The sequence below is a fragment of the Xenopus laevis genome, chromosome 7L, assembly GCF_017654675.1.
Source record: "Xenopus laevis strain J_2021 chromosome 7L, Xenopus_laevis_v10.1, whole genome shotgun sequence".
Lineage (NCBI taxonomy): Eukaryota > Metazoa > Chordata > Amphibia > Anura > Pipidae > Xenopus > Xenopus laevis.
The window spans coordinates 35435614-35462828 of record NC_054383.1 but is presented as its reverse complement, the minus strand read 5'-3'; the positions used below and the strand labels follow the sequence as shown (position 1 = coordinate 35462828).

General features: G+C 38.5%; 1 protein-coding gene across 1 annotated transcript in view; it reads left to right on the top strand.

The window, feature by feature from the left end:
* The window catches only part of hk1.L (hexokinase 1 L homeolog), a 49750-nt gene that overhangs the window by 9353 nt on the left and 13182 nt on the right, over positions 1-27215 (top strand). Inside the window, 8 exon segments of the mRNA NM_001103186.1 lie at positions 6886-7048; positions 16512-16660; positions 23522-23641; positions 25351-25446; positions 25792-25891; positions 25975-26158; positions 26372-26527; positions 26793-27026. Coding sequence (NP_001096656.1) covers positions 6886-7048; positions 16512-16660; positions 23522-23641; positions 25351-25446; positions 25792-25891; positions 25975-26158; positions 26372-26527; positions 26793-27026 — 1202 coding nt within the window.

Sequence of the window (27215 nt, the reverse complement as noted above, 5' to 3'; positions counted from 1 at the left end):
CAATAGTGATGATTGCCTTGGCTAAAGCTGGCCATAGACATAAAGATAAAGTCACATGAAAATTTGTTTTGTACGATTTTCAGATCGTGTGTGGATTGTCCAGACATTTTTCATACCATGGCGATTGGTCGTTTAGTCTATCAGACAGGTTAGAAGATTTCTGTCGGCTAACGATAACATCTCTGTATGTATTGCCTATCTGACAATATCAATGGGTGACTGTCACTAGTATTTGTCAGATATAACCTTTTTACGATTGCTGTCATGGCCAGAACATCGTCTGGTTTGTTTTTTTTACTACTGTATTTAATGTGAATGATTAGTTGCAGGTCGGAAGATCACACCATACGATTGTTTGTACGATATGAGGCTAGAATCTGCACGTCTATGGCCAGCTTAAGACGTGAGTTTTAGCAGAGGCAATACTCAGTATTGTCTATGGGAGGGTATTTTGTAGCCACAGGAAGTAGATGCTAATAGTAGCTCTGTGTGTCTTCACTCTTGGATACCTTTATAATCTTGGATACCTTTATAATCAAACATGGGTCACTATTTAGTTCAATTAACCGTTTTCAGGATTTTTAAAAGGAAGGCCAATGATCAGTCTGATTTCTTGTTCTCTGTTATAAAAGCTTATTAAAGTGATTATAAACACTTGCCTGATACCCTGGGTCAGTGCTCCTGGTTGCTGAAAACTGCACTGGCCTAGGGTACTACTGTTCTTCTTTTTTGAGCCAGAGAATGCGCAGTAGTGCGAAAACTGTTAAAGCCAACTGTTACTCTCTACTGTGCCTGTGCCAGCCCAGGGCCATTGAAGACTGAAGAAGTGAAAGAAGATGCTTGCTCATAATGCTCCTAAAGTACCGTAACGATTTTTCTAACACATCTTTTTTAAGGCTGCTGCTATGACCGCAAATAGATCATTCAACTGGGCCATTTGAGATTGAATTTGGCCATATTTGGATGCAGTATAACCCCTATATCAACATTAGTGCAATGAATAGAGCTTGTGCTGAACATACGTTTTGTCTATATGTGTTTATGTGAACAGGAAGTAGAATGTGGCTAGTGAAAACTAAAAGAACATATTTTTTAATTGAAACTTATGTACAGAACAAGCTTTATTAATTGAGCCTGGGGTTCAAAAGGGGGTGTACTACACCATTCAAGGGGCTGTTCACCTTTAGGTTAACTTTTAGTATGATGTAGAGAGTGATATTCAATTTGCAATTGGTTTTCATTTTTTATTATTTGTGGATTTTAAGTTATTTAGATTTTTCTGCACCAGCTCTCCAGGATGCATGTTCAGCAATCTTGTTGCTAGGGTCCAAATTACCCTAACAACCATGTATTGATTTGTATAAGAGACTGGAATATGAATAGGAGAGGCCTGAATAGAACGATGAATAATAAAAAGATAACTATACATTTGTAGCCATACAGAACATTTGTTTCTTGATTGGGTCAGTGACCCCCATTTGAAAGCTGGAAAGAGTCAGAAGAAGAAGAAGACGACAAATAATTTAAAAACTATAAAAAATAAAAGCCTATTGAACAATTGCTTAGAATTAACTATTCTATAACATACTAAAACTTAATTTACAGATTAACCATCCATTTAAGCAATTCCGTTTTGGAGCCACTAGCTCACTAGAGCCGACAGTTGTAAATAGAAAACCATTGAAAACCACTTCCATTGGCAAGTACATTGATTTATTCAGCAGTCAGAGCTAGGATGAAGCTGCACTTCAATAACTCCATGATGTCCATGGATCAGATTAGTGCAATCCAGCCATCTATGGTTATTACAATGTAGGCAATTGGTTGGGCAATCAGGCAGCCACATATTTGTAAACTGGCCTTACAACAATAGTACAAGTCCCTCTCATCCTGACTGTGCATTGCTAAAGTAGTACTCTTTCTGTGCAGGTTACAGACACCTCCTAGACTACCTTTAGGGAGTAGGTTGGATAGTTGAATCTAAACAGATCTCTTATGCTAGAATGCAGAACACAGACTCCAGAATACTAGACACAGACAAATAATAAATAATGCAGACTATACATTCATATTCATATATTATACCTGGTTGATCACCAGTCCCAGCATAGATTACTGTCTAGCTCAGTAATCTTCAATCCGGGACTCTCTAGTTTTTGCTGGAACACCAACTTCTATGTTATCTTGTTATGGTGGCGAGAGTTGCATTTCTGTAATAGCTGAAGAGCTGCAGGCTTTACTTCACTGCTTTGGACTCTACTACTCCTCTATTCCTACTCTATTTGTACCTGGTTCCTCCTGCAAATCTATTTAATTTCCTTTTGTACAAGACAGCATTTCCAGGGATTACTATTGTTTCCAGGAGTCGGTCTCCGTCTGAGTTTACTACTTCCAGTTTTACTGCATTTTTCAGCATTCTTTGTAGTGTCATATTACTGTGTAACCAAATAATAAAACCAGGATGCAAATCACTCTTCCTTTTTGCCTTTGATTCATAGAAATTTGTTTTATTCTTCGTGTAAAAATATTGAATGAGAAAATACTGAGTGAACATTTTTCTGTATTTGACAAAAAGCAAATAAAACAGAAATAGGTTTATAAGACCAAAAATAAAACATGGCCTAATGAAAGAATAAAGAATATTTTTTAACAACTCTATATACATTCATTTAAATGTTGATTTGTTTTTTGTAAATTTAACTGCCATTAAAAGCAGTACGGGTATTTGTATATCTCTTTCTGGATTGCAATGGTGCTTCTTAAAATAATATAGCAGAAATCAGTCTTGCATGCTTCTCACAGTTCAGCTGGCTTCTTCTACAATGGTTTAAAAGTCAGACCAGGAAAGAGAATAGAAAAGGACAGATGGATACTGTTTTCATTAGCAGTTATCTTTACAAGTAAATTTTGGTTTACATTCCCTTTAACCAACAGTTAAAGAGGTTGTTCACTTTTAAATGCACTTTTAGTATGATGTAGACTAGAGAATGCTATTCTAAGACAATTTGCAGTTGGCCTTTATTTTTTATTATTTATCTTTTTGTATGGCAGCTCTCCAGTTTGGAATTTCGGTAGCTATCTGGTTGCTAGGGTCCAATTAAAAATACCAACCAGGCAGTCGTTTGAAAGATAGACAGGAATATGTATAGAGGAGGGCCTAAATAGAAATATAAGTAATACACATTAGCAATAACAATAAAATGGTAGCCTTGCAGAGTGATAGTTTTTGGCTGCTGGGGTCAGTGACCCCCATTTGAAAGCTGGAAAGCAACAGAAAGGAAGGCAAATAATGGAAAAAATATATAAAAAATAAATAATAAAGACCAACTGAAATGTTGCTCATAATAGGACATGCTATAACATACTATGTATGACTAATCACTCATTGATCTTCTGGATATGGATATATAACACACACGGAATATGAGTTACTTGGATGCCCTTATCTACTAACTAGCATTTGAGCATTTCAGTCAGTATCCCCTTTGAAGCAGGAAGATTAAGGTCACTGATGCCAGTGGAGCTTTTCACATGGCAATGGGTATAGGTTTAGAACACAGAACAATAAAAAAATCTAAGGGTACTACTCAAGGTTTCTGTGATTTTACTAGGCCTGTTTAGAATTTACAAAATATGCTTTCTTTAACTCAGACAGGTACAGTCATGCTCTGCATATCTTTGTAAATTCCTTTTTTGGAAGATCATCTGAACTTGCCAGTTTAACTCTTAATGCATTTATAGGGAAACAGAGCAGCACCATTCATCATTCTAGCAACAAAAAAAGTAAAAGTGCATTAGGCATATATCTATAGATAGACTGTATCCAGTAGTCAAGTTTTTAGTTGTCTTGTCTAGTATAAGATTTCCTGTAAAATTGTCAGAGCAACCACTATTAAAAATAAAGAAGCAGATATGACTCCCTGCATAAACCATTAATTGGGAAACCTACTGTGCTTGATGGATACTTGAAGTGCAGGTTAGAAGGGCTGCAGGCTGCTACAGAATAAATGTGTTACCTGCATTGTGCTTTCAAGTCCCATTCTTATATAAAGGCACAATGGCATTCCAGGCTCATGCTTCCTGTATTAAAGGAATTATTCAGTGTAAAAATAAAAACTGGGTAAATAGATAGGCTGTGCAAAATAAAAAATGTTTCTAGTACAGTTAGTTAGCCAAAAATATCATCTACAAAGGCTGTAGTGACTGGATGTCTAACATAATAGCCAGAATAGCCTGCTTTTCAACTCTCTTGGTTTCCACTGATTGGTTACCAGGCAGTAACCAATCAGTGACTTGAGGGGACACATGGGTCATAAGTCATAACTGTTTCTTTTGAATCTGAGCTGCATGCTGAGGATCAATTGCAAACTCACTGAACAGATATGTCCCATGTAACCCCCCCTTCAAGTCATTGACTAGCTCAGAGTTAGAGAGCTGAAAAGCAGGAAGTAGTGTTCTGGCTATTATGTTAGACATCCAGTCACTCCAGCCTTTATACATTACATTTTTGGCTAACTAACTATATTAGAAACATTTTTTACTTCGCACAACCTATCTATTTACCCAGTTTTTATTTTTACACTGAACTGTTCATTTAAGGCTCCCAGTGTGCCTCAGTTCTGCTTTTGTTACATGCAGGAAAAAGGAACTGAATGCAGGAGCCAATTTGAATGAGGCTTTTTATTGATATTTGCCTTATTTGTGAGAGTTTGTGCAATGCAGCTTGTGCAGATCTAAACTTTATGTAACATTTCAGAAATACATAACGCAGTTACTATATTTACTAGAAAAAAATGACATGAACTAGATTTTGACGGTTTTGTTTTTAGTACAAATGATGGTATAATTAGTGGTTATTAGACACTATCATCAAAATAAAAAAAAATTTTTGTGTTGCAAGCCTTGTATAAGATTTATTGCAATCTTGTAACGAGTTACTCCAAATAACAACGACATTCTTAATGCAGACTATAGAGAATTTTGATTGGACACTTAGGGGCCGATTCACTAAGGGTCGAATTTCGAAGTTAAAAATACTTCGAAATTCGACCCTCGGATTGAAATCCTTCGACTTCGAATATCGAAGTCGAAGGATTTAGCGCTAATCCTGCGATCGATAGATCGAAGGATTTTCCGTTCGATCGAACGATTAAATCCTTCGAATCGAACGATTCGAAGGATTTTAATCCAACGATCGAAGGAAAATCCTTCGATCAAAAAATCACAGGCAAGCCTATGGGGACCTTCCCCATAGGCTAACATTGACTTCGGTAGCTTTTAGCTGCCGAAGTAGGGGGTCGAAGTTTTTTTTAAAGGGGAAGTACTTCGACTATCGAATGGTCGAATAGTCGAACGATTTTTCGTTCGATTCGTTCGATTTCGTTCGAATTCGAACGAATTTAACCAATTCGATGGTCGAAGTACCCAAAAAATACTTCGAAATTCGAAGTATTTTTCATTCGAATCCTTCACTCGAGCTTAGTGAATCAGCCCCATAGTGTTCTTATAGCAGTATGCTCTGTTGTGCTAGGATGGATATAAGGTCATCATTTACACAAGCAGTTTTATCACTCAAACTTTGTTAAATACACTGACAACATCCAGAAAATACATATAATTGGACACTATTGTAATTTTACACAAATTCCACTAAATCTTGCTAAAAAATAATCAATTTACTGCTATAAGGCTCAATTTAATTAAAGGGAATATAACCCTTCCATGTCAGTTATACATTGTTGAAATGATGATGAACTATAACTATCAAAATTCTCCCTCATCTTATCAAGAGTTAAACCATGATGAGAACTGTATTCCAGTAGCCATAGAGATTTCTATTTAAAGCAACACTGTATGAGAAAACCTTTTATATGTCATCTATGGTTTGGATTCTACCCATGCACGCCTGACTACCACTTCATGGTTTCATATTATTAAATACTTTTTTTTTTTAGCTCTCAACCTACCCCTGCAGTTTGGCACCCACTCCTTTTGCTCCTTTCCTGCAGGCTCAGCTATGCGATTCATTTTATACAAAGTTGAACTGCTATAGAAATAGCCCCAAACCAACACATTTATCAGTAATAACCATCTTAAATGGAATAATAATAGTGAAGTTTGTTATCTCCACATTCTGTCTACAAGTCTCAGAATCCGGCCTCAGCATGACTTGCACATTCTATAACTGTAGCTCGTATCCTCGACATTATACTCATTTTGTACCAAGCTGCCTCGCCATTTTAAACATTATTTATTATTATAATAATGTTTAAAAATGTCACTGCTTCTTCCATTACTGTTTATTATATAAAATAATGCTTTAAAGGGGGTTGTTCAAATTTGAGATCACTTTTAGTATGATGTAGAGAGGGATATTCTGACAATTTGCAGTTGGTTTTCATTTCTTATTACATGTGGTTTCTGAGTTAGTTAACTTTTTAGCCGTCAGCTCTCCAGTTTGCAGTTTCAGCAATCTGGTTGCTAGGGTCCAAATTACATTGCAACCATGCATTGATTAAAAGGAGAGACTGGAATATGAATAGAGAAGACCTGGATAGAAAGATGAGTAATAAAAAGTAGCAATAACATTCTTGTTACCATAAATACTTTTTCCTGTAGCAAATTCCATCTCATAATTACCTTCTCCCAAGGTGAGTTTTAGGCCCTACAATTTGGGAAGCTCTGTCATATGAAGATGTATGGACAGCAGATAGTCCTCTAAGGCCAACCAGAAGGCTCCACAAGTGATGCATGCCTCAGTGTTAAGTTGTAGTATATAACATCAACTGGATTTATTAACGTGCTGGCTGTAGACTACATTAATAGAAGCACATTTGACGTAGCTATAGCTAATGTATCTGTCTTTTTCCCTTCTTCCATTTTCAGATTGATAAATATTTGTACGCTATGCGCCTTTCCGATGAAACCTTACTGGATATTACGGGGAGGTTCAGAGCAGAAATGGCAAATGGTCTTTCAAGAGACACAAACCCCACAGCAATTATTAAGATGTTGCCAACATTTGTAAGATCGATCCCCGATGGAACAGGTACAGTAATGAAGGAAGTATAGGATGTGCTTGTTTCACTGTAAAACAAATACACAAATATGTTTCGTTCACAAGTGGAGCTGTATTACATTCCATACTTAAAGGCACATTTATATACAGTGGTGTGCAAAACTATTTGCCCCCTTCCAGATTTCTTATTCTTTTGCATGTTTGTCACACTTAAATGTTTCTGCTCATCAAAAACCGTTAACTATTAGTCAAAGATAACATAATTGAACACAAAATGCAGTTTTTAAATGAAGGTTTACGTTATTAAGGGAGAAAAAAAACTCCAAATCTACATGGGCCTGTGTGAAAAAGTGATTGCCCCCCTTGTTAAAAAATAACTTAACTGGTTTATCACACCTGAGTTCAATTTCAAAGGTTATAAAGCCATTTCTAAAGCTTTGGGACTCCAGCGAGAGCCATTATCCACAAATGGCAAAAACATGGAACAGTGGTGAACCTTCCCAGGAGTGGCCGGCCGACCAAAATTACCCCAAGAGCGCAGAGACAACTCATCCGAGAGGCCACAAAAGACCCCAGGACAACATCTAAAGAACTGCAGGCCTCACTTGCCTCAATTAAGGTCAGTGTTCACGACTCCACCATAAGAAAGAGACTGGGCAAAAACGGCCTGCATGGCAGATTTCCAAGGCGCAAACCACTTTTAAGCAAAAAGAACATTAAGGCTCGTCTCAATTTTGCTAAAAAAACATCTCAATGATTGCCAAGACTTTTGGGAAAATACCTTTTGGACCGACGAGACAAAAGTTGAACTTTTTGGAAGGTGCGCGTCCCGTTACATCTGGCGTAAAAGTAACACAGCATTTCAGAAAAAGAACATCATACCAACAGTAAAATATGGTGGTGGTAGTGTGATGGTCTGGGGTTGTTTTGCTGCTTCAGGACCTGGAAGACTTGCTGTGATAGATGGAACCATGAATTCTACTGTCTACCAAAAAATCCTGAAGGATAATGTCCGGCCATCTGTTCGTCAACTCAAGATGAAGCGATCTTGGGTGCTGCAGCAGGACAATGACCCAAAACACACCAGCAAATCCACCTCTGAATGGCTGAAGAAAACAAAATGAAGACTTTGGAGTGGCCTAGTCAAAGTCCTGACCTGAATCCTATTGAGATGTTGTGGCATGACCTTAAAAAGGCGGTTCATGCTAGAAAACCCTCAAATAAAGCTGAATTACAACAATTCTGCAAAGATGAGTGGGCCAAAATTCCTCCAGAGCGCTGTAAAAGACTCATTGCAAGTTATCGCAAACGCTTGATTGCAGTTATTGCTGCTAAGGGTGGCCCAACCAGTTATTAGGTTCAGGGGGCAATTACTTTTTCACACAGGTTTGGATTTCTTTTCTCCCTAAATAATAAAAACCCTCATTTAAAAACTGCATTTTGTGTTTACTTGTGTTATCTTTGACTAATAGTTAAATGTGTTTGATGATCAGAAACATTTTGTGTGACAAACATGCAAAAGAATAAGATCAGGAAGGGGGCAAATAGTTTTTCACACCACTGTATATTTCGAATCCATGTGAGTTTTTTTTAACTCGCATAAACTCCCTTAAAATCTAAATTTATTAAATAAAATTAAATTTTTCCAACTCGGACGAATTGTATACTCAAATCGAATTCTAATCGAATTTGATCAAATTCGATTCGAGTTCTTTCTCTGAAAAAGACTTGAATGTCAGGAAGGCTGCAAACATCTCCAAATTGATCCCTGGACCTCTCCCATTGACTTAAACAACAATTCTGCAGGTTTTAGGTGGCAAATAGTCGAATTTGAATTCTTAAAAGGCCAAAGTATGATAAATCTTGAAAATCGAATTAGAAATTTTTTAAAAAACTCAAATCGAGTCTGGATAACTCCTTAGTCGAATTTGACAGGTTTTGACCATAAATAAAAATGTAATTTGAATTTTTAATTCAACCCATAATAGATATGACCCTTAGGTTGTGTCTAATGTGGTTTTCCATATTGGCTGCTAGATGTTCCAGTCGTGTCTATGCATTAAGCGCAATTCACAGGATGCAGTGTACTTGGGGACAATGTCGCCCTGTATTAGATTGGCATTATGTAGAGGGCACTTTGCATACAAGGAATTGTGAAAAAACTAATGAGCATCTTGGTGGACACCCATGCCCATCTCTCATGTCGCCCCTTGAATGGTGGGCACAGCTTCTGGCCACTATTCTTTATCTGGTGCAAATCTTGGTGCCTCAATTATTGAACTGTTTCAATATATTGCACATTTTTTGTAAAAGTGTGGTACTTTGTACCACTTTAATGGCCCCAGTTTCTTATATAAAGAGAAAAGCAAATATGTCAAGATAAATTTCTTAAAGGGGTTGTTCACCTTTAAATTAACTTTTAGTATGATGTAGAGAGTGATATTCTGAGGCAATTTGCAATTGGTTTTAATTTTTTATTATTTGAGTTTTTTTTAGTTATTTAGATTTTTATTTAACAGTTCTCCAGTTTGCAGTTTCAGCAATCAGGTTGCTAGGGTCTGAATTGCCCTGGCAACCATGCATTGATTTGCATAAGAGACTTGAATATGAATAGGAGAGGACCGAATAGAAAGATGAGTAATAAAAAGTATCAAAAACAATAATTGTGTAGCCTTACAGAGCATTTGTTTTAAGATGGAGTCAGTGACCTCCATTTTAAAGCTGGAAAGAGCCAGATGTAGGCAAATAATTTAAAAACTATAAAAAATAAATAAAGAAGATCAGTTGAAAACTTGCTTAGAATTGACCATTCTATAATATACTAAAAATTAATGATAGACCCCATACCTTTATGTATACTGGTGTACTCGCAGCTCTTTAATACTAAAACATATCTATTCTAGTATGGTGGGCCTTTGTAAAATATATATGTCAAATATCTTGTCTCGGATTCTCTCTTGCATTTTTCTATTTCTGAAGGTATTTATACTTGGCACTTTCCATCCAAAACACAACACAATATAAAGAATTGAATTATATAAAACTGAGGGTCGTGTTGTGCTTTTAAAATGGGGAGGTAAGAAACGACAGAAATAGATCACCTCACTTTCAGCCTAGGTTACGGACAGATTATAACTAAACTGATTCATGGGAGAGATTAATCTTTTCATTTGGACTTTTTGTTAGCAGTCGTTAGGATCAGACAGGCTTGTGGCGAGCAATTTTTCCTTTCTCTTGCTAAGTATCATATCAGATTGCATGTGGCTCCTATATTATTTCATACCATTACCCTGCTACCACCAGTCTTGCAGCTTCTCTAAAGAATCACTTTCTAAAAAAACCTTTGCAGTTCTTTAAGGGTAGGGACACACTGGGCGATTTGGGGAGATTTAGTCGCCTGGCGACTAATCGCCGCGACTTTCCACGACCAATCTTCCCCGAATGCCTCCCCTCGCTCTGCGCCTGGCTAAAATGAAAAATCGCCTGCGCTAATCACACGCGGCGATTCGTTTTCCGAAGTCGCCCGAAGTTTCCTCGTGAGGCAACTTCGGGCGACTTCGGAAAACGAATCGCCGTGTGTGATAAGCGCCGGCGACTTTTCATTTTATCCAGGCGCAGAGTGAGGGGAGGCATTCCGGAAGAAAAGTCGCTGCGATTAGTCGCCAGGCGACTAAATCTCCCCAAATCGCCCAGTGTATCCCTACCCTAAGTGCAATACTACAATAATACGCACTTATTCCTCCCCCTCCCTCATTTTTTTTCTCTCCAAATCTCCTCTCCTTCAAGACAGGAGTTTCTCGCTATTGAAATATATTTAAAAAGGGCATGAAAAGCCACTATTTTTAATCAGTTATAAAGTCGCAGATGAGACAGCACGTGCCCTTCTATAGTTATGCCACTGGTTTAGTGGAGCTATTAGCCTAATGACATTTCTGAAAGCAGATCAGTTGGATATCAGAGCCTAGGTTTCTCTTTTGCCTGATTTGACCCAAGCTACAAATGATGCATTAGTTCAGTCTGATCAAATTGCAGAGAAGAACATCATGTCTCTGACCTTCAAAACCCCCATCACCTTGTATGTATGGGAAGGAGAAACCAATTCCATACTCAAACCATGAGACAAACTATTAGGTTATGTTTAGTAACTTCAGCTGCACACGGCCATGTGCAAATCCCAACACTGTTGGAAATGTACCCCAATCTTAAGCTTGTTTCTATTTATACACGTCTTGTTCCATGTCCTTTCATAATATTTTTCATATTCACTTTTTAAGCATTCAGGCTTTCTTGGAGTTCAGCCAAACCCAATATGAGCCCTTAAACTTAAAGGGTATTAATGCATAGCTTTAGATTCTGTTATCTGTTGCACGCAAAGGGTTAAAGGCATATAATAATAAAATAATCAGTTGTACATTGAATATATATTCTTTTTTTTTTAACGCAGAACTTTCCATAAAAGCCTAGATATCTGGGAATACTAGCAACAGTACTTGGTTTCAGCTGTAGAGATGCATGTTGGACCTCTGGGGTCTATGACCAGCATTAGGGAAATATTTTCCTAAACTGCAGTTGCAAAGATTCTCTCAGTGTAGAAATAGAGATTTAGTTGAATTAGTGAAATGATTCTGAAATCTCATTATGTCCTTACTGTGATTACTATACTTTAATTTGCATTTTGTCTATTCCCCTTAGTGCTCATTCTAAAAGCACTTGCAACTGGGATCTAAATGTGCTCTGCACCAGGTATGGACTGGACCGGTGGGACACCGGGCAAAGCCAGCTGGGCCCTACCGACCCAGGCCTACTTACTTAGGACGCTGCTGGGCACGATCTCCAGTCAGGGGCTGCCCCCTTTTGCCTAATCAAAGCTGAAAGTTAAGCATTAAGAGGTACACTATGCGGCTCTTGGCATCACAGCCCCAGTGGACCTCGCCGATACCAGTCCTAAGCTGCACTGCACCTAGCATTTAGGTTGTGACCTGGGCCCGTGGGCAATCCCTAACTTAAGGAGCAAATATTATAAATACATTGCTGCCAACCACAGCCAGCACTGTATTCATGGGGAAAACAGGGCTCTGCACAGGTTAAGGCAGACCCAGACTCAATCTGTGGGTTCTGGCAAGTGCTAGAGGGACTGATGTAGGGTGCCATAGAAAGTCAGTATTTAGTGGGCTGATAGGGTCTGTGTAACGTTCACGTTATCGGGAACCTTGTACAGTGATGGTACCTTCAGATGCACAGGTGGATCCTGTGGATTCCAGTGTTCACCGACACCCTTTTTGGCCTCGGGGAAGTGCATAACTAGAATCGAGTCCGTAAGCTGGGTACTGGCTGGGATTTAGAGAAGACAATGTCAGAATCAGGCAAAGCATCAAGGCAGGCAGCAGGAATCGGAGTCACAAGTCAGGCAGAAGTCAAAACCAGGAAATCACAATCAAAACGCTTCGGCAGGAACAGAGAACTGAAACCAGCTTTGGCCCAGACAAAATGGTGAATCGGCCTTTTAAGGAGGATTTGGCGCCAATTTTCTGTTGAATCTGGCACTTCCTTGTGATGTCATGACGCTCTGCGTCATAATGTGGGTGTCATGATGCTCGGCATCAAACACCAGCATCACAGGGACTGAGAAGCCGGAAGTGCGTGCCTGCGCACCAACAACCTGGGAGAGACGCGGGAGGTAAGAGAATTCGGCAATCTCCCGGCGCATCTTACAGTCTGTTTGTGTATTTGGAATTCCAGAGCCTATTTTGACTCCCAGTCTAGACCTGGGGTAAGGTAGCGCTCAAAGATAGCTTTTCACTTTGCCCTGCACTTCATTCAACCCTTTATTGTTCAGGCATTTTTCTGTATTAGTCATTCAACAATTTCATTTTTTAATGTGTTACTGGGTTACAGGGTTACTGGCAGTACAAATTAAAGGAAAAGTCAGCAGAAGAAGCAGCAACCCTTCATACTAGGTCTAGGTGGCTCCAGTTTCTTAATGGCTGTGCATGTTATGTGTTACTTATCATTATTTGCTAGGTCCTTTTTAACAAGTGAGTCAGGTTAGCTCCCATGAAGGACGTGATTTCCCTGAAATACACCATGGAGGTTTGATTAAACCCAGACCCTCTGACCTTTGCAAGTTGCCATTTCTAGCCCGTGTCTCAGGTTGCATTTTCTATATTTAGTTGGACCACAATGACAGCTGATATTGCAGTGAGGGAATGTACAAAGTGTTGACAGAATGAGAAGCACGTCACAGAGTCTACCTTCCATTATTTCTATAATTTAATTTTATTAACTTTTTATTATTTGTAGTATATTGACAGTACTTTTAAATTTTGGAATTCCAGTATCCAGTAGTGATCGTATTAGCTGTTTATACCATTTTATAAATACAGGTATGGGATCTGTTATTTGGAAACCCGTTATCCAGAAAGCTCCAAATTACGGAGAGGCTGCCTCCCATAGACTCCATTTTATCCAAATAATTCAAGTTTTGAATGATTTCCTTTATCTCTGTAATAATAAAACAGTTTTACATGATCCAAACTAAGATATAATTAATCCCTATCGGAAGAAAACTCAGCCTATTGGGTTTATTGATTTTCAAGTAGACTTAAGGTATGAAGATCCAAATTACGTAAAGATCCATTATTAGGAAAACCCCAGGTCCCAAGCATTCTGGATAAAAGGTCCCATTCCTGTACAATGACCCCTCCCCATGAAGTGCTCCATATTGTTTTTGCTTTCTCAGGAATAGTGAATTGACTAGGTTTACAAACATGGTCATCGGCTTACCTGCCGTGATTTACCAGGTAGTACCAGGGCCGTTCCTGCCATGAGGCAAGGGGAGCACTTTGCCTCAGGTGGCAGTGGCTGGCCAGTTACAAGGGGCGGCAAAAAGCCGCCTCCTGTAACTTTAAGAGCCGAATTTCTGTTTTCTAGCCTAGGTTTATTTAATATTTACATGATTTTTTAGTAGAGTTAAGGTATGAAGATCCAAATCAGGAAAACCCAAGGTCTGGAGCATTCTGGATAACAAGTCCCATATCTGTATTTAATGTTAATGAAGTTAGTATTAAATCATGTTGGTGTAGCATAATCCCATTGTTGTTTTTATGATTTTATGTAGCTTTAAGGTCTTCTATATTACATATTAATATTATGATATGGATGATATATGGGAAAGACAGACTGTTAATTGCAGACTGCAGCTCTAAATAGCACATTAACCTGTGAACCATTAAGTGCAGCCACACTACATTCAGACGCAATTTTTTGTGGATATGTGACACAAGATTAGAGCGTGTGTGTGTTAAGCTGGCAATAGATGTAAAGATTTTAAAAGATCTTTTCGTTATTGTTAGACCAAGCTTATCTTGAAACTATCGTTTAAATGTACGATATGTCCATCTACTAAAAAGTCCATTTCAAGCGATGTTGTCTAGTTGAAGCCTGGAAAACCGAGGGTAGCTGCCTGCTTGGCCCTGCAAACAATTGGACAATAGATAGATTTCATTGTGACCGATGAAAATTTTTTAATCTGGCCGATCAATTTTCTGACCGATGTCGGATGAAAAATCGTTAGATGCACGATCGTTCGATTCCCACTAACCTCACGATAATTTGACGGATTGGTTGGATCACTACAAATCATGAAAATCGGTCATTCATCAAAGAAAAATCTTTGCTTTTATGGGGACCTTAAGATACAACATTGTTGTTATGTGTTAGTCTCTGTATAGCACTTGTACAAATGAATGGCGTGATACTAAAAGCCTAGACTGTGTTGCTATATTTGGTGCAAGTAGAGGATGATCTTTAATGTTGACTTTTGACATTACTGAGCATTTAATTAAAGTGCATCAATAGCCATGAAGTCTGAACATCTGTTCCTATGTTTACTCTGCCTCAGAAATGAGCATTGCAGTAATTTGCTGTGTATTTATTGAGATAACAGTCAATTATAGGCGAGTTATCTGGAAGCAATAAAGGTCTTTTTGTGCCTATCATTATGTAAGCTTGGCTTGTATTTGAATGCTTATTTTATGCTGTTTAGCTAAGTTTCCTGTTCATGCAGGACTTCAAAGTTGCACTGTGGGCCTTTTCTCTAAAGGTGGCCATACACTAGCCACTCATTTGGTGAGGTCTACAAATAAACAGATATTTCCCCGATATGCCCACCTAAAGTGGACAATATCAGGCTTTAAACTGATTGATGGGCCAAACAATTGGATTACAATGGCAGGTAAAAAAAAAATCAAACTTGCCCGACTGACATGTGCCTAATTTTTTGACAGACATTGGTATTCCTCTATCTAACAGAAAAATCAAGCCTCCCCAACTTTTCGTATTCCCCTTCATTATAATGTGATCATTTGGCCCTAGGTCCAAACGATCATGCATTAGCATGATATCACCCACCCAAGGTGGGCCTGTCAGAGGAAAGATTCGCTCATTTGGTTACCTAGCATGGAGGAAGGGAGTAGCAGTGGGACATGGATTTTTACTACTGATTGCTGTTCTTATATCTACCAGGGAGCTCTTATCTGGTTACTGTCCCATTGTTCTGCTGATGTGCTGCTGGGGGGGGAGGAAATGGGTGATGTCACTCCAACTTGCAGTGCAGCAGTATCGATTGACTGAAGTTCAGTACAAGTCCCATGACTCGGGGCACCTGGAAAACTGACAATATGTCTAGCCCATGTCAGATTTCAAAATTAAAAAAAAGATCTGTTTGCTCTTTTCAAAAATGAATTTCAGTGCAGAAGTCTGCTGGAGCAGCACTATTAACTGATGCATTTACTTAACTGATGCAGTATCCCTTTAAGTCATGTCCATTGCAGAGTGTAGCAGCCAAATTTGGAGCATGTATTACTGCTGGTTTTGAACAGAATCATTGTCTTGATGGCAGAACTTAAAGGGATTCTGTCATAATTTTTATGGTTTTGTTTTTATTTCTAAATTACACCCTTTACACTGCAAATATTTCACTCTACAATTTTAAATTTCATTCCTGAACGAGCAAGTGAATTTTTTCTTAGTTGTAATATTGTTGTGTAGGCAGCCATCTCAGGTCATTTTGCCTGGTCATGTGCTTTCAGAAAGAGCCAGCACTTTAGGATAGAACTGCTTTCTGACAGGCTGTTGTTTCTCCTACTCAATGTAACTGAATGTGTCGCAGTGGGACCTGGATTTTACTATTGAGTGTTGTTCTTAAATCTACCAGGCAGCTGTTATCTTGTGTAAGGGAGTTGTTATCTGGTTACTTTCCCATTGTTCTGTTGTTAGGCTGCTGGTGGGGGGAAGGGAAGGTAGGGGGTAATATTACTCCAACTTGCAATACAGCAGAGGGGGGGATATGTTGCAAATCATAGTACCATTGCCATTGCAGTCTTATGTACAGATATACTGACCTAAACATTCCAATGGCTTGATTTCATTAAATGTGATGCCTTTCTACCATGGAGGGTATGGATTTCTCAATACAACTTGTTCTCTTTAACAGAAAAGGGAGATTTCATCGCTTTGGATTTGGGTGGATCTAATTTTCGCATTTTGAGAGTGAAGGTCTCGCATGAGAAGAAGCAGACGGTCCAGATGGAGAGTGAGATCTATGATACACCAGAGGACATTATCCATGGTAGTGGTACTAGAGTAAGTAATGTTATAATTGATCATGTTATGGCACAATTGTTTTTTAAGAGTGAATGCTTGCTATTTAATGTGAAACAGTTACTAGCCACTTGCACCCCTTAACGCTCTCCACTTTTATCTTCAATCTGACCCCCATAGTACAGGTATGGGACCTGTTATTCAGAATGCAAGTCTACTAGGAAATCATTTAAACATTAAATAAACCCAATAGGTTGGTTTTGCTTGCAATAAGGATTAATTATATCTTAGTTGGGATCAAGTACAAAGTACTGTTTTATTATTACAGAGAAAAAGGAAATCATTTTTTAAATTTTTTTGGGTTATTTGGATAAAATGGAGTCTATGGGACAGATTCTTTCCGTAATTTGGAGCCTTCCGGATAAAGGCTTTCTGGATAATGGATCCCATACCTGTACTCCTGAATTATTGCCTTTTTAAGTCAAGTATTACTGGAAGTTGAAGGGATACTCTTCAGATGATCACAAGTCAGATGTTTCACTGTTGGGAAGAATAAAATCTTGGAACAGGGGAAAACATTACTGAGAAGTGAAAACCTGCTACTACATTATATTAACGCAATATATGTGTTGTAGCCATACATGTCTGTCATTTCAGTATAAATTCCTAAATATAGCTGAAATATGGATATTAGAATAGTTTTAGTAATTTTAGGATTCTCATTAGACCCCTCAGAATTGTTTTGTTGCTGTTCCCATTGTTTCATTTAGGTGATAAGTATAGCCAAATGATTGGATGATACTTCCCAAATAACAAATGGACGTGCATTGCAGTGGGCTCAGACACTTAATCAGTATTATATTCAGGGTCGGACTGGACTGGCGGGGTACCGGGAAAAAACCTGGTGGACCCAGATCCGTAATTTGCAAGCTCCTTCCTGCCCCCTCCACTGGAAAAACATAATTGCGCGCCTGCACACAAGCACTCGGCGGTGCAGCAGGGGGGGCCCGGGTTCGCATGCGGGCGGGGGCCTGGACAGCAGCCCCGGTGGGCCCCGGGCCCCCCAGTCTGACCCTGCTTATTCTTTTATCATTATACTGTTTTTTGTAAGGAGACAAAGACAAGTCCTATTAGATGGCTGTGTAGTTTGTGCCTTTGTTTGCTTATTAGGAGCTCCATCTATGTGTGTGTGCTTAGTACACAGTGACCCAGTGTTTGTTGTAGATGACCTGTTCTTACTAATTTTGGTTTTCCCAGCTGTCCTGCATTTGGGCGAGTTTAAGAAATCCCTAGTATTTCTTTGTTTGCTTCTCAATTCATTCATTGTATTGATTATTTTTAACAGCTCCTGTCTTTATGCTGGGTGCCTATTTGTTTTCTTTCTTTAATACATTGAAGTAAAGACTTAGTGAAGCACCATTACATGTTTTGGTTGGTTTTTCCATATAGTGGAAGGCCTGGATTGAGTGAAAATGATCATGATCAACTTCAGTTTTTATGCTTTCTGGCTGATTCTGCACATGTGCTCTGGATGCACAGTTTGCAGAAAGTACTCCTTGTAGTTTTATATTTCCCATCAGGCACCATTTTGAACAAAAAGCAAAGTGCCCCTCTCCTTAAAAGAAAGTGCAAGTAATAAAAAGGTGTAAAAGAAAGTGCAAGTAATAAATTCAAAGTGGAAGGGAGGGCCCTGTATTTCCCTACATAGAGTTTGATATTGGTACATCTCTATGCAAACAAGCAAAGTGCAAAGACCTACATTTGTGTACTGGAAAAATATCCTTAAAGCTGTATTTATTTATTTAAGTTAATTAGCTGAGAACGGGCATAAGTCCATTACCTAGAATTTGGTACATTCAGCCTGCTGTGGTTTTGGTGGTCTTTGTTGCTTAAAGGAAAATTATACCCCCAAAATGAATACTTAAGCAACAGATTATATCACATTAAGCAGCATATTAAAAATCGTATCAAACTGCAATATATATATTTAAGTTAATATTGCACTTTTACATCTCTTGACTTAAACCACCATTTCGTCTCTGTACTGCCCCAGAGATCACCTGAACAGAAATACTGCAGCTCTAACTATAATAGGAAGAAGTGTGGAAGCAAAAGACAGAGCTCTGTCTCTTAATTGGCTCATGTGGTTTGTTTGGTATGTTTGTGTGAACTGTGAATCTTACGATCTCAGGGGGCGGCCCTTGTTATTTAAAATGGCAGTTTTCTTTTTATGATTACCCAATGACACATATTACTAAAAAATTATATTATTATGAAAATAATTTATTTACATGAAGAAGGTTTTACATATTAGCTGTTTCATGCAATATATTTTTATAGAGACTTACATTGTTTGAGGGGTGTAGTTTTCCTTTAAAGGGGTTGTCCACCTTTGAGTTAACTTTTAGTATGTTATAAAATCGCCAATCCTAAGCAACTTTTCAGTTGGTCTTCATTATTTATAGTTTTTAAATTAATTGTGCAGAATTTGGATTTATCACTGGGGTTATACTTAACTTCTCTGGTCACATTCATCATCATCAACCCCTGCCAAGCAGTGTTTTTAAAATGGGCAAATCATCAAAATAGTACCAATTTCAAAATGGTTTAAGCTGCTTCTATGTACAGACTGGTAATAGGTTCCTCTGAGGTGACTCGGCTGTTAAAAACGGCTGATTAATTCAGCAAATGGTCAGCGTTGGGGGTGCAATTAGAATTATTTAAGAGCCAGACAGCTGAGACACACAATAGACTTTTGTTTTAATTTGTCAATGGCCGTCTGCCCCTTACATCCCAGCTGACTGACCATCTGCTGCTCCGTATCCTTGGAATCATACAAGTTGCCGAGAGAGATAAAGGGGAACATGCTCACTGTCTCATTCAGGACAATGTTATGTCACAGGAATCCCATGGGAACTATTTTCTGTTATCAGTGTGCCAGGTTTTCTCCTGTTCCCTTTAGTTGGCCTGTCTGTGGCAGAAAAGTTTCTGTTGCTATCTGCACTGCACTTTCATAGGGAATTTTGTTTCTTTGATATAACTAGATAATGTCATGGTTGATAATATGTTCCATTAGGCTCATGTCACACCTCTCTCTGCTTTTAGCTTCTCCCCATTCATTAAAAAATGCACTGCCTATGAGAGATGACACTTCCAGACAGTGTTCCTGAGGGATCCCTGCCTGTCATTGCTCGCATCTGTCATAGCGGTCATGCATTTCCTATTCTGATCAATGGGAAGATCCTGTTTTCTGACATGGGGGGGGTTAGCTCCTCAGGAGGGTGATAGAGAGATCATTTATTCAAAGCAATAAAGTGCACAGACTTGATAACACTAGAAAAAGAAACCTGGCCTGAAAAGCTTGCAGTCTAACATGGAGTACAGAACAACAAAGAGATAGTTGGCAACATTGGAAGTACATACAGGTATGGGAATGCTTGGGACGTGTCGTTTTTCTGGATAAGGGATCTTTCCATAATTTTGATATCCGTACAATAAGTCTACTACAGATCATATGAAAAGTAATTAAACCGATTAGAAATGTTTTGCTTCAAATACGGATTAATTATATCTTTGTTGTGATCAAGTACAAGGTACAGGTATGAGTCTTGTTATGCGGAATGCTGAGGACCTGGGGTTTTCTGAATAATGGATCTTTCCATAATTTGGATCTACATACCTTAAGTCTATCATTACAAACATTAAATAAACCCAATCGGCTGCTTTTGCTTCAAGTAAGGATGAAGAATATCCTAGTTTGGATCAGACAAGGTACAAGGGAATTATTACAGAGAAAAAGGAAATAATTTTTAAAAATTTGGATTACTTGGATAAAATGGAGTCTATGGGAGATGTTTTTTTTCCGTAATTTGGAGCTTTCTGGATAACGGGTTTACGGATAACGGATCTCATACCAGCACTGTTTTATTATTACAGAGAAAAAGGAAATCATTTTTAAAATGAATTATTTGATAAAAAAACAGAGTTTAATGGAGATGCCTTTTCTGGATAACAGATTTCTGGTTAATGGGTCCCATACCTGTATAGGCTAAGAGCTGCAGCACAGTTCTGAGAAAGTGCAATTTTAGAAGTGATTGGGTAAGTAGGGCACAGGGCTGGGGAGTCCCAGAGACGAGGCAGCACTAGAAAAGGGTCTCATGAGGTCTGGCTTTGTACTGACACACATGTGTTGAAATGACAGAGCTAAATGCAGGTATTGGAGCCTAGAGATGTTGTGTCATGTCACTAGGTGCAAGAGGGAAGGCCCTGAAACAGTTGAAGAATAACTGAATATTAAATGCAGAATTTATTAAGTATTTATGAAAGATGTTTGCAAATGGGATTGTGTATTGTTGGGGTTCCCTTCCGGGATGTAGATAAATGTTTATAAATAAAATGATGTATACATTGACCTGTACATATTGGCAGGGAACGGAGTGTTGAAGCCGAAATGATTGGTGTGCATACGTGAGATATACTGTATGGGATTAAAAGATTGTAGGTTGCTTAATACCTAATCCTGTATCCTATAGGCCTATCTCCTGTGTCAGCGAATGGATAAATGTAGCATGTACTTAGCTTAGAGTTGGAGCAAGCCTTTCTTTTTTCAGAGCTCATTCCTATTGGCATTTGGCTTTTCTTAAAGGGTTAGTTCACCTTCACATTAACTTTTAGTATGTTATAGAATGGCCAATTCTAAGCAACTTTTCAATTGGCCTTCATTGTTTATTTTTTGTAGTTAATTATTTGCCTTCTACGTTTTCCCAGCTTTCAAATGGGGGTCACTGACCCTACCTAAAGACATATACTCTGTACGTTTACACATTTCTTATTAATGCTGCTTTTTGTTATTAATCTTTCTATTCACCCTCTCTTCTATTCATATTTCAGTCTCTTGTTCAAATCAGAGCATGGTTGCTAGGGTAATGTGACCCTAGCAACCCGAGTTTTGAAATTGCAAACTGGTGAGTTGCTGAATAATAAGCTAAATAACTCAAAAACCACAAATAATAAAACATGAAAACCTAGTGCAAATTGTCTCAGAATATCAAGTTCTACAAAATACTAAAAGTTAATTTAAAGGTGAACAACTCCTTTAAAAAACACGAAGTGAGCAATTCAGTCATATTTTGTTGTTTAATGCTGAGATCTGCTGGTTTGAATAATGGAGGCAAACCTCTCCATTTGCTTTATCTTAAAATTGTGCTTATGTGATAATGTTCCTGTTGTAGTGCTACCCTGCATTCTATAGCGGCCTTTCAAAATAGAGCTGAAATGTTACCTTCTAACATGCTTTATCTGTGACCAATAATTTCCTTATCGGTCCTGATAATATTTGAGGCATTGGAGCATTTTGACAGGGAATAAATGATTTAGACAAGGCAAGCAGAGTAGAAGCAAACACAAGTATAAAAATATGTATTTTTCTGTTAGTATCTGTATTAACAGTGATATAAAAATACATTGAAACTAAAATTGCTTCCAATGTACGGCCTTTACTTAAAGGTTGTTCACCTTCCAAACACTTTTTTCAGTTCAGTTGTTTTCAGATTGTTCCCCAGAAATAAAGACTTTTTTCAATTACTTTTCTTTATTTATTTTTTTACTGTTTTCCCAAAATCTAAGTTTAAAGTTGAATGTCCCTGTCTCTGGTGTTTGAGTCTGGCAGCTCAGTAATTCAGGCGAGATTCTGAACTGTTACAATTTTGCAACATTTAGTTGATACATTTCGTAGCAGCATCTCTGGAGTATTAGCAACTATTGTATCAATTCTAACACCTGCCTGTAATGAAACTCAGAGATTCTGCTCAGCAGCCAACAATTATAAGAAATGTGTCCACTAAGGGTAAGGGCACACGGGCAGATTCAGGGAGATTAGTCCCCCCAGGACAAATCGCCTCTTCTTTGGGGCGACAATCTCCCAGAACTGCCTTCCCCTACCTATCGCCAGCAGGATGGCGGTGCTTCGTTTTCCGAAGTTTCCTCGTGAGGCGACTTCGGAAAACAAAGCACCACAAGTGCCATACTGCTGTCGATTTTTCGTTATACCCGGTGGGAAGGTAGGGGGAGATTATCTCCCCCGAAGAAGAGGCGATTTGGCACCGGGCGACTAATCTGCCCGTGTGCCCTTACCCTAAATTTATCAATTTAGAACAGTTTACAGGGTCGGCGACCCCCCTGAGCTGCTTTAGAAGGTGAAATATTAGAAAAACTGTGACACATAGAAAATAGAAAGTAATTGGAAAAAAGTAGTTATTTCTGGTGATCTATCTTAAAGCAACTAGTTGTTTGACGATGAACAACTCCTAACAACTCCAACTCCTAATATCTATAAATACTTATATATGCTTATTGACCAGCAAACAATTATTCTCTTCTCATAGCGAATTTGAAAACATGGATTAATTTTAACCCCTGACCTGACTCTTTGAACTTTCCACACTACATGTTGTCAGTACACATGGCACAGCATAGAGCAGAAATAAAGCTTGGAAATTAGACTCTACAGGCCTGGCACTATGGTACTGATACGGAACTATGGTATATGGTGACACCATAGATTCTGCAATCTCTGGTACTAGATGTGTTATAGAAACAAATATATATATTGGAAATAAAACAGGGCCATCTAGTGGCCATAATATGCCTGAACTCAAACAAACATAATACAGGGTCATTTACAAAGACTGGGAGATGGGGGTGCAAGAGTGTGCCCTTAGCCTTACAGGCAGCTCTTTCTCTCATACATTGGCTGTGTTCTGCATCTCACACTGGATAAAAATTTTCCTCATTGCATCCTCTGAAACAGAGCACATAGACCTACAGAATTTCAGGACCAGAGGAAGGCAGTGTGCAAAGAAATGGCTGATTGGGTGCTGATTGTTCCTTTATGTTTTTAAACAGCTTTTTGACCATGTTGCTGAATGCCTCGGAGACTTCATGCAGAAGAAGCAGATCAAAGATAAAAAGCTGCCTGTTGGATTTACCTTCTCCTTCCCTTGTATACAAACCAAAATAGATGAGGTAAGACTGATTTGTATATGATAGAACGGTTTGTTTTGGTTAGATACGGTTCAGTGATAAAGGGAAACTCAAATCTAGTGAGTATATTTGTATTGTAATATAATCCCTTATTTGTCTTCCCCTTGATAAATCCTGATTTCTCTGCTTTTTCTGTCTGTTTCATTCTGTACTGCATCAATGTTGCAGTACAGATGTTGAATAATGGGCTAAGTGTAGCAGAAAGGAAATTCAGTTGGTTACATTTAACCATATGGTCTACACTGATGTTTATTAAACCTTGATTGGGCAAAAAGAAGAATCTTGCTCTGGGTTTAGCCCGATAATCTGAAAAATGTAGGGTTTTCGTGCAATAATGCAAAAAAAAATTTGTGATTCCGAAAGAACTGTACGATTCAGGGTTTCACTCAATTTTATTTTCCGCGTCTTTCCACAATCTGATTTTTTTTCTTAGTTATTTCAATGATAAATAAGGTAAAATAGCAGATGGGAGTTTGGTCAAGCTTTCTTTATTAAAAAAAAATTGGATAAAATCGGATTTTAGTAAATAACCCCAATAATGTATGTGCATTAAAGCCAAGAATAGCTAGGCCAGATGGTGGTTCTCGAGCAGGAGTGCTTTGTCACTAGTATATACCGTATTTGATGCTAGAATTTTTTTCAGATTTGCTTTAGTCTAGCACAGTTTCCAGACATCAGAAGCCCTGATAGATTAGATTGGTGGTGGATGTTATATTTATCCATTATTCTCTGCAACACTCACTACGACATATCTGGAAACCCGTGGCACCCCATTCTTTCTCTTTGTTTCTGCAGAGCCCCCTCCCATAGTCCATTTTTTCTAGTGTAAATTGTGCAAATGACTACCCTTACCACAATGTCTTCATATATACAAAGACATAAGCTTGATTTGGGAGACAACATTTTGCAGAGTCACCCTGTCCGGATCTTGCAGATCCAGCTGACAGGATTTTACTGTTTAACTCCATATGTTGGCAACATGGGTTCAGCCATTGGAGGGGGCCTTAAAGATTCATTAAAGGAGAAGTAAAGCTACCGAAGCAGTATATTGCCAATCGACAATAGCACAAGCTTTAAGACTATATTTATTCTGCAGAATGCTTTATCATACCTGAGTAAACAGCTTTAGAAGCTCTCTCTGTTTGTTTAGGATAGCAGCTGCCATATTACCTTCCTGCCTGAGTCTCTCCCTGCTCACTTATAGCTCTGGGCTCAGATTACAGCAGGGAGGGGAGAAGGGAGAGAGAGAGGAGCAAACTGAGCATGCTCAAGCCCTGCCCCGGAGGTTTAAGATGAAAACAGGAAGTCTGATACAGAAGCCCATGTGTACTCAATAGAAGGAAAGAAATGCTGTGTTTCTTTTGAGGACTCAGAGAAGCACTACTTTGAGGGTTTACTGGTGAATTTATATAGGCCTTTCCGTCTCCTTTAAATACCAGTTTTTTTAGGGTACAAATGAAAAAAAAATCATTTTGTTAGTGTGACTTGTGTTTAGACAGATGTTAATAGCTCTTGGTTATTGGCAATTAGAAAGGTGTCATGTATCGGCCTGCTGTTTAAAAGCAAATATCTCATTGGTTGTTATGTGTTGTGCTTTATGCAATTGTTCTCAATACTGACTCAGTGTATTAAATTGTGTGTGAAGGAACCAATTTCTTTCTAACAGTGTAATATTATACCTTCTTATCTAGGGTGTACTGGTTACCTGGACCAAGAGATTCAAAGCCAGTGGGGTTGAGGGAATGGATGTTGTAAAACTGCTAAACAGGGCAATCAAGAAACGAGGGGTAAGTGATTCTTTTCTGGATAGGGTCTGTTTTTACAGAGTGTTAAATGTTTGATATCCCTCACACTGAGAAACATGAAGACATTTATGTAAAGCATTTGTGAGGCTTAACCATGGAAAGCAAGTGTACTAATTATACACAAACACACACATATATATTTAGAGAATTAATGCTTAGTGCACTTAAAATTACACTACTTATGGCTTAATTAAACTGGTGTTTCCTTTTCAAAGCAATACACCATGACACTATGTAGTATTTAATTACCTGGGGCATTCGTCATCAGATACCAACTCACTTTATTCCTCTATCATTTATTTATCCTTTTATTATCCTCCTCTTTAGGACTACGAGGCAGATATAATGGCGGTCGTGAATGACACAGTTGGGACAATGATGACTTGTGGGTTTGATGACCAGAGATGTGAAGTTGGTATAATCATAGGTAACATGCAGTATATACTTGCTTTTGTTTCTTAATTGAATAAGTGTAAGAAAAGTAAGCTTATTGTGAAATGTGTCCTAAAGGTACTGGAACCAACGCTTGCTACATGGAGGAGTTGAGGCACATTGATATGGTGGAGGGGGATGAGGGTCGAATGTGCATTAACACTGAGTGGGGAGCATTTGGTGATGAAGGGTGTCTGGAGGACATCAGGACAGAATTTGACAGAGAGATAGACCGTGGTTCACTTAATCCAGGAAAACAGCTGTAAGTATCATTACTATTACAATGCAGTTCTCAACTTCACTCCTAAAAGAGATTATTCTCTAAATCTAACATTACCTTGACCTACGTTTTTTGCTAAGCAGGAATTTAAATGTATGCTGTTACTTTCCATGGGCTTCTAAAGCACAAGTCAGGATTAACAAAGTAATCTTATGTTTGTATATTTAGACTAACAGTCACACTCATTTTGTGCAGGTTTGAGAAGATGGTCAGCGGCATGTACATGGGGGAACTTGTCAGACTTATCTTGGTAAAAATGGCGAAAGAAGGACTCCTGTTTGAAGGAAGGATCACTCCGGAGCTTCTGACCAGAGGGAAATTTGAAACAAAGCACATCTCTGCAATTGAGAAGTAAGTATAACTCCAAAACGTGTACTGTGTTAAGTAAGATGGAGGGAGGATGAACAGCTACCCAGGGATAGATATACAAGCACTGTAAAAGGCTGTAGAACACATGATGCAGGGCTGCTTCCAACAACAGCTGTTTGACTTGTGCTTTGACATGTTCCTAGCAAACAATTTACTCATCATTGATGAAAAATAACAATGTTATATATAAGAAATTGTGTGAATATTACATGGATTGTCAAAATTTGACATTCTTTTTTTCTTTTAGGAGCAAAGAAGGTTTAAGCAAAGCTAAAGACATATTGACCAGGCTTGGGGTAGAGCCATCTCATGAAGACTGCATTGCTGTGCAGCATGTATGTACAATCGTTTCCTTCCGCTCTGCTAATCTAGTTGCTGCTACACTTGGTGGAATCCTGATACGGCTACGAGACAATAAAGGGGTCCCCAGGCTCCGTACTACTGTGGGCATTGATGGATCCTTGTACAAGATGCATCCACAGTAAGTGTTCTTTTTCTTACTATAATGCAGCAAAACCCAAACTGTGGGTCCAAAGCAGTGGCTGGGGGAGAGGGAGCAGCCTGAAAGCCAGTAGGGAGTAAGTAAGGGCAGTAAGGGAGAGAGAGAATGCCTATATGTTCTCCTAGACCAGGGATACCCAACCTTTACAATCCATGAGCAACATTCAGA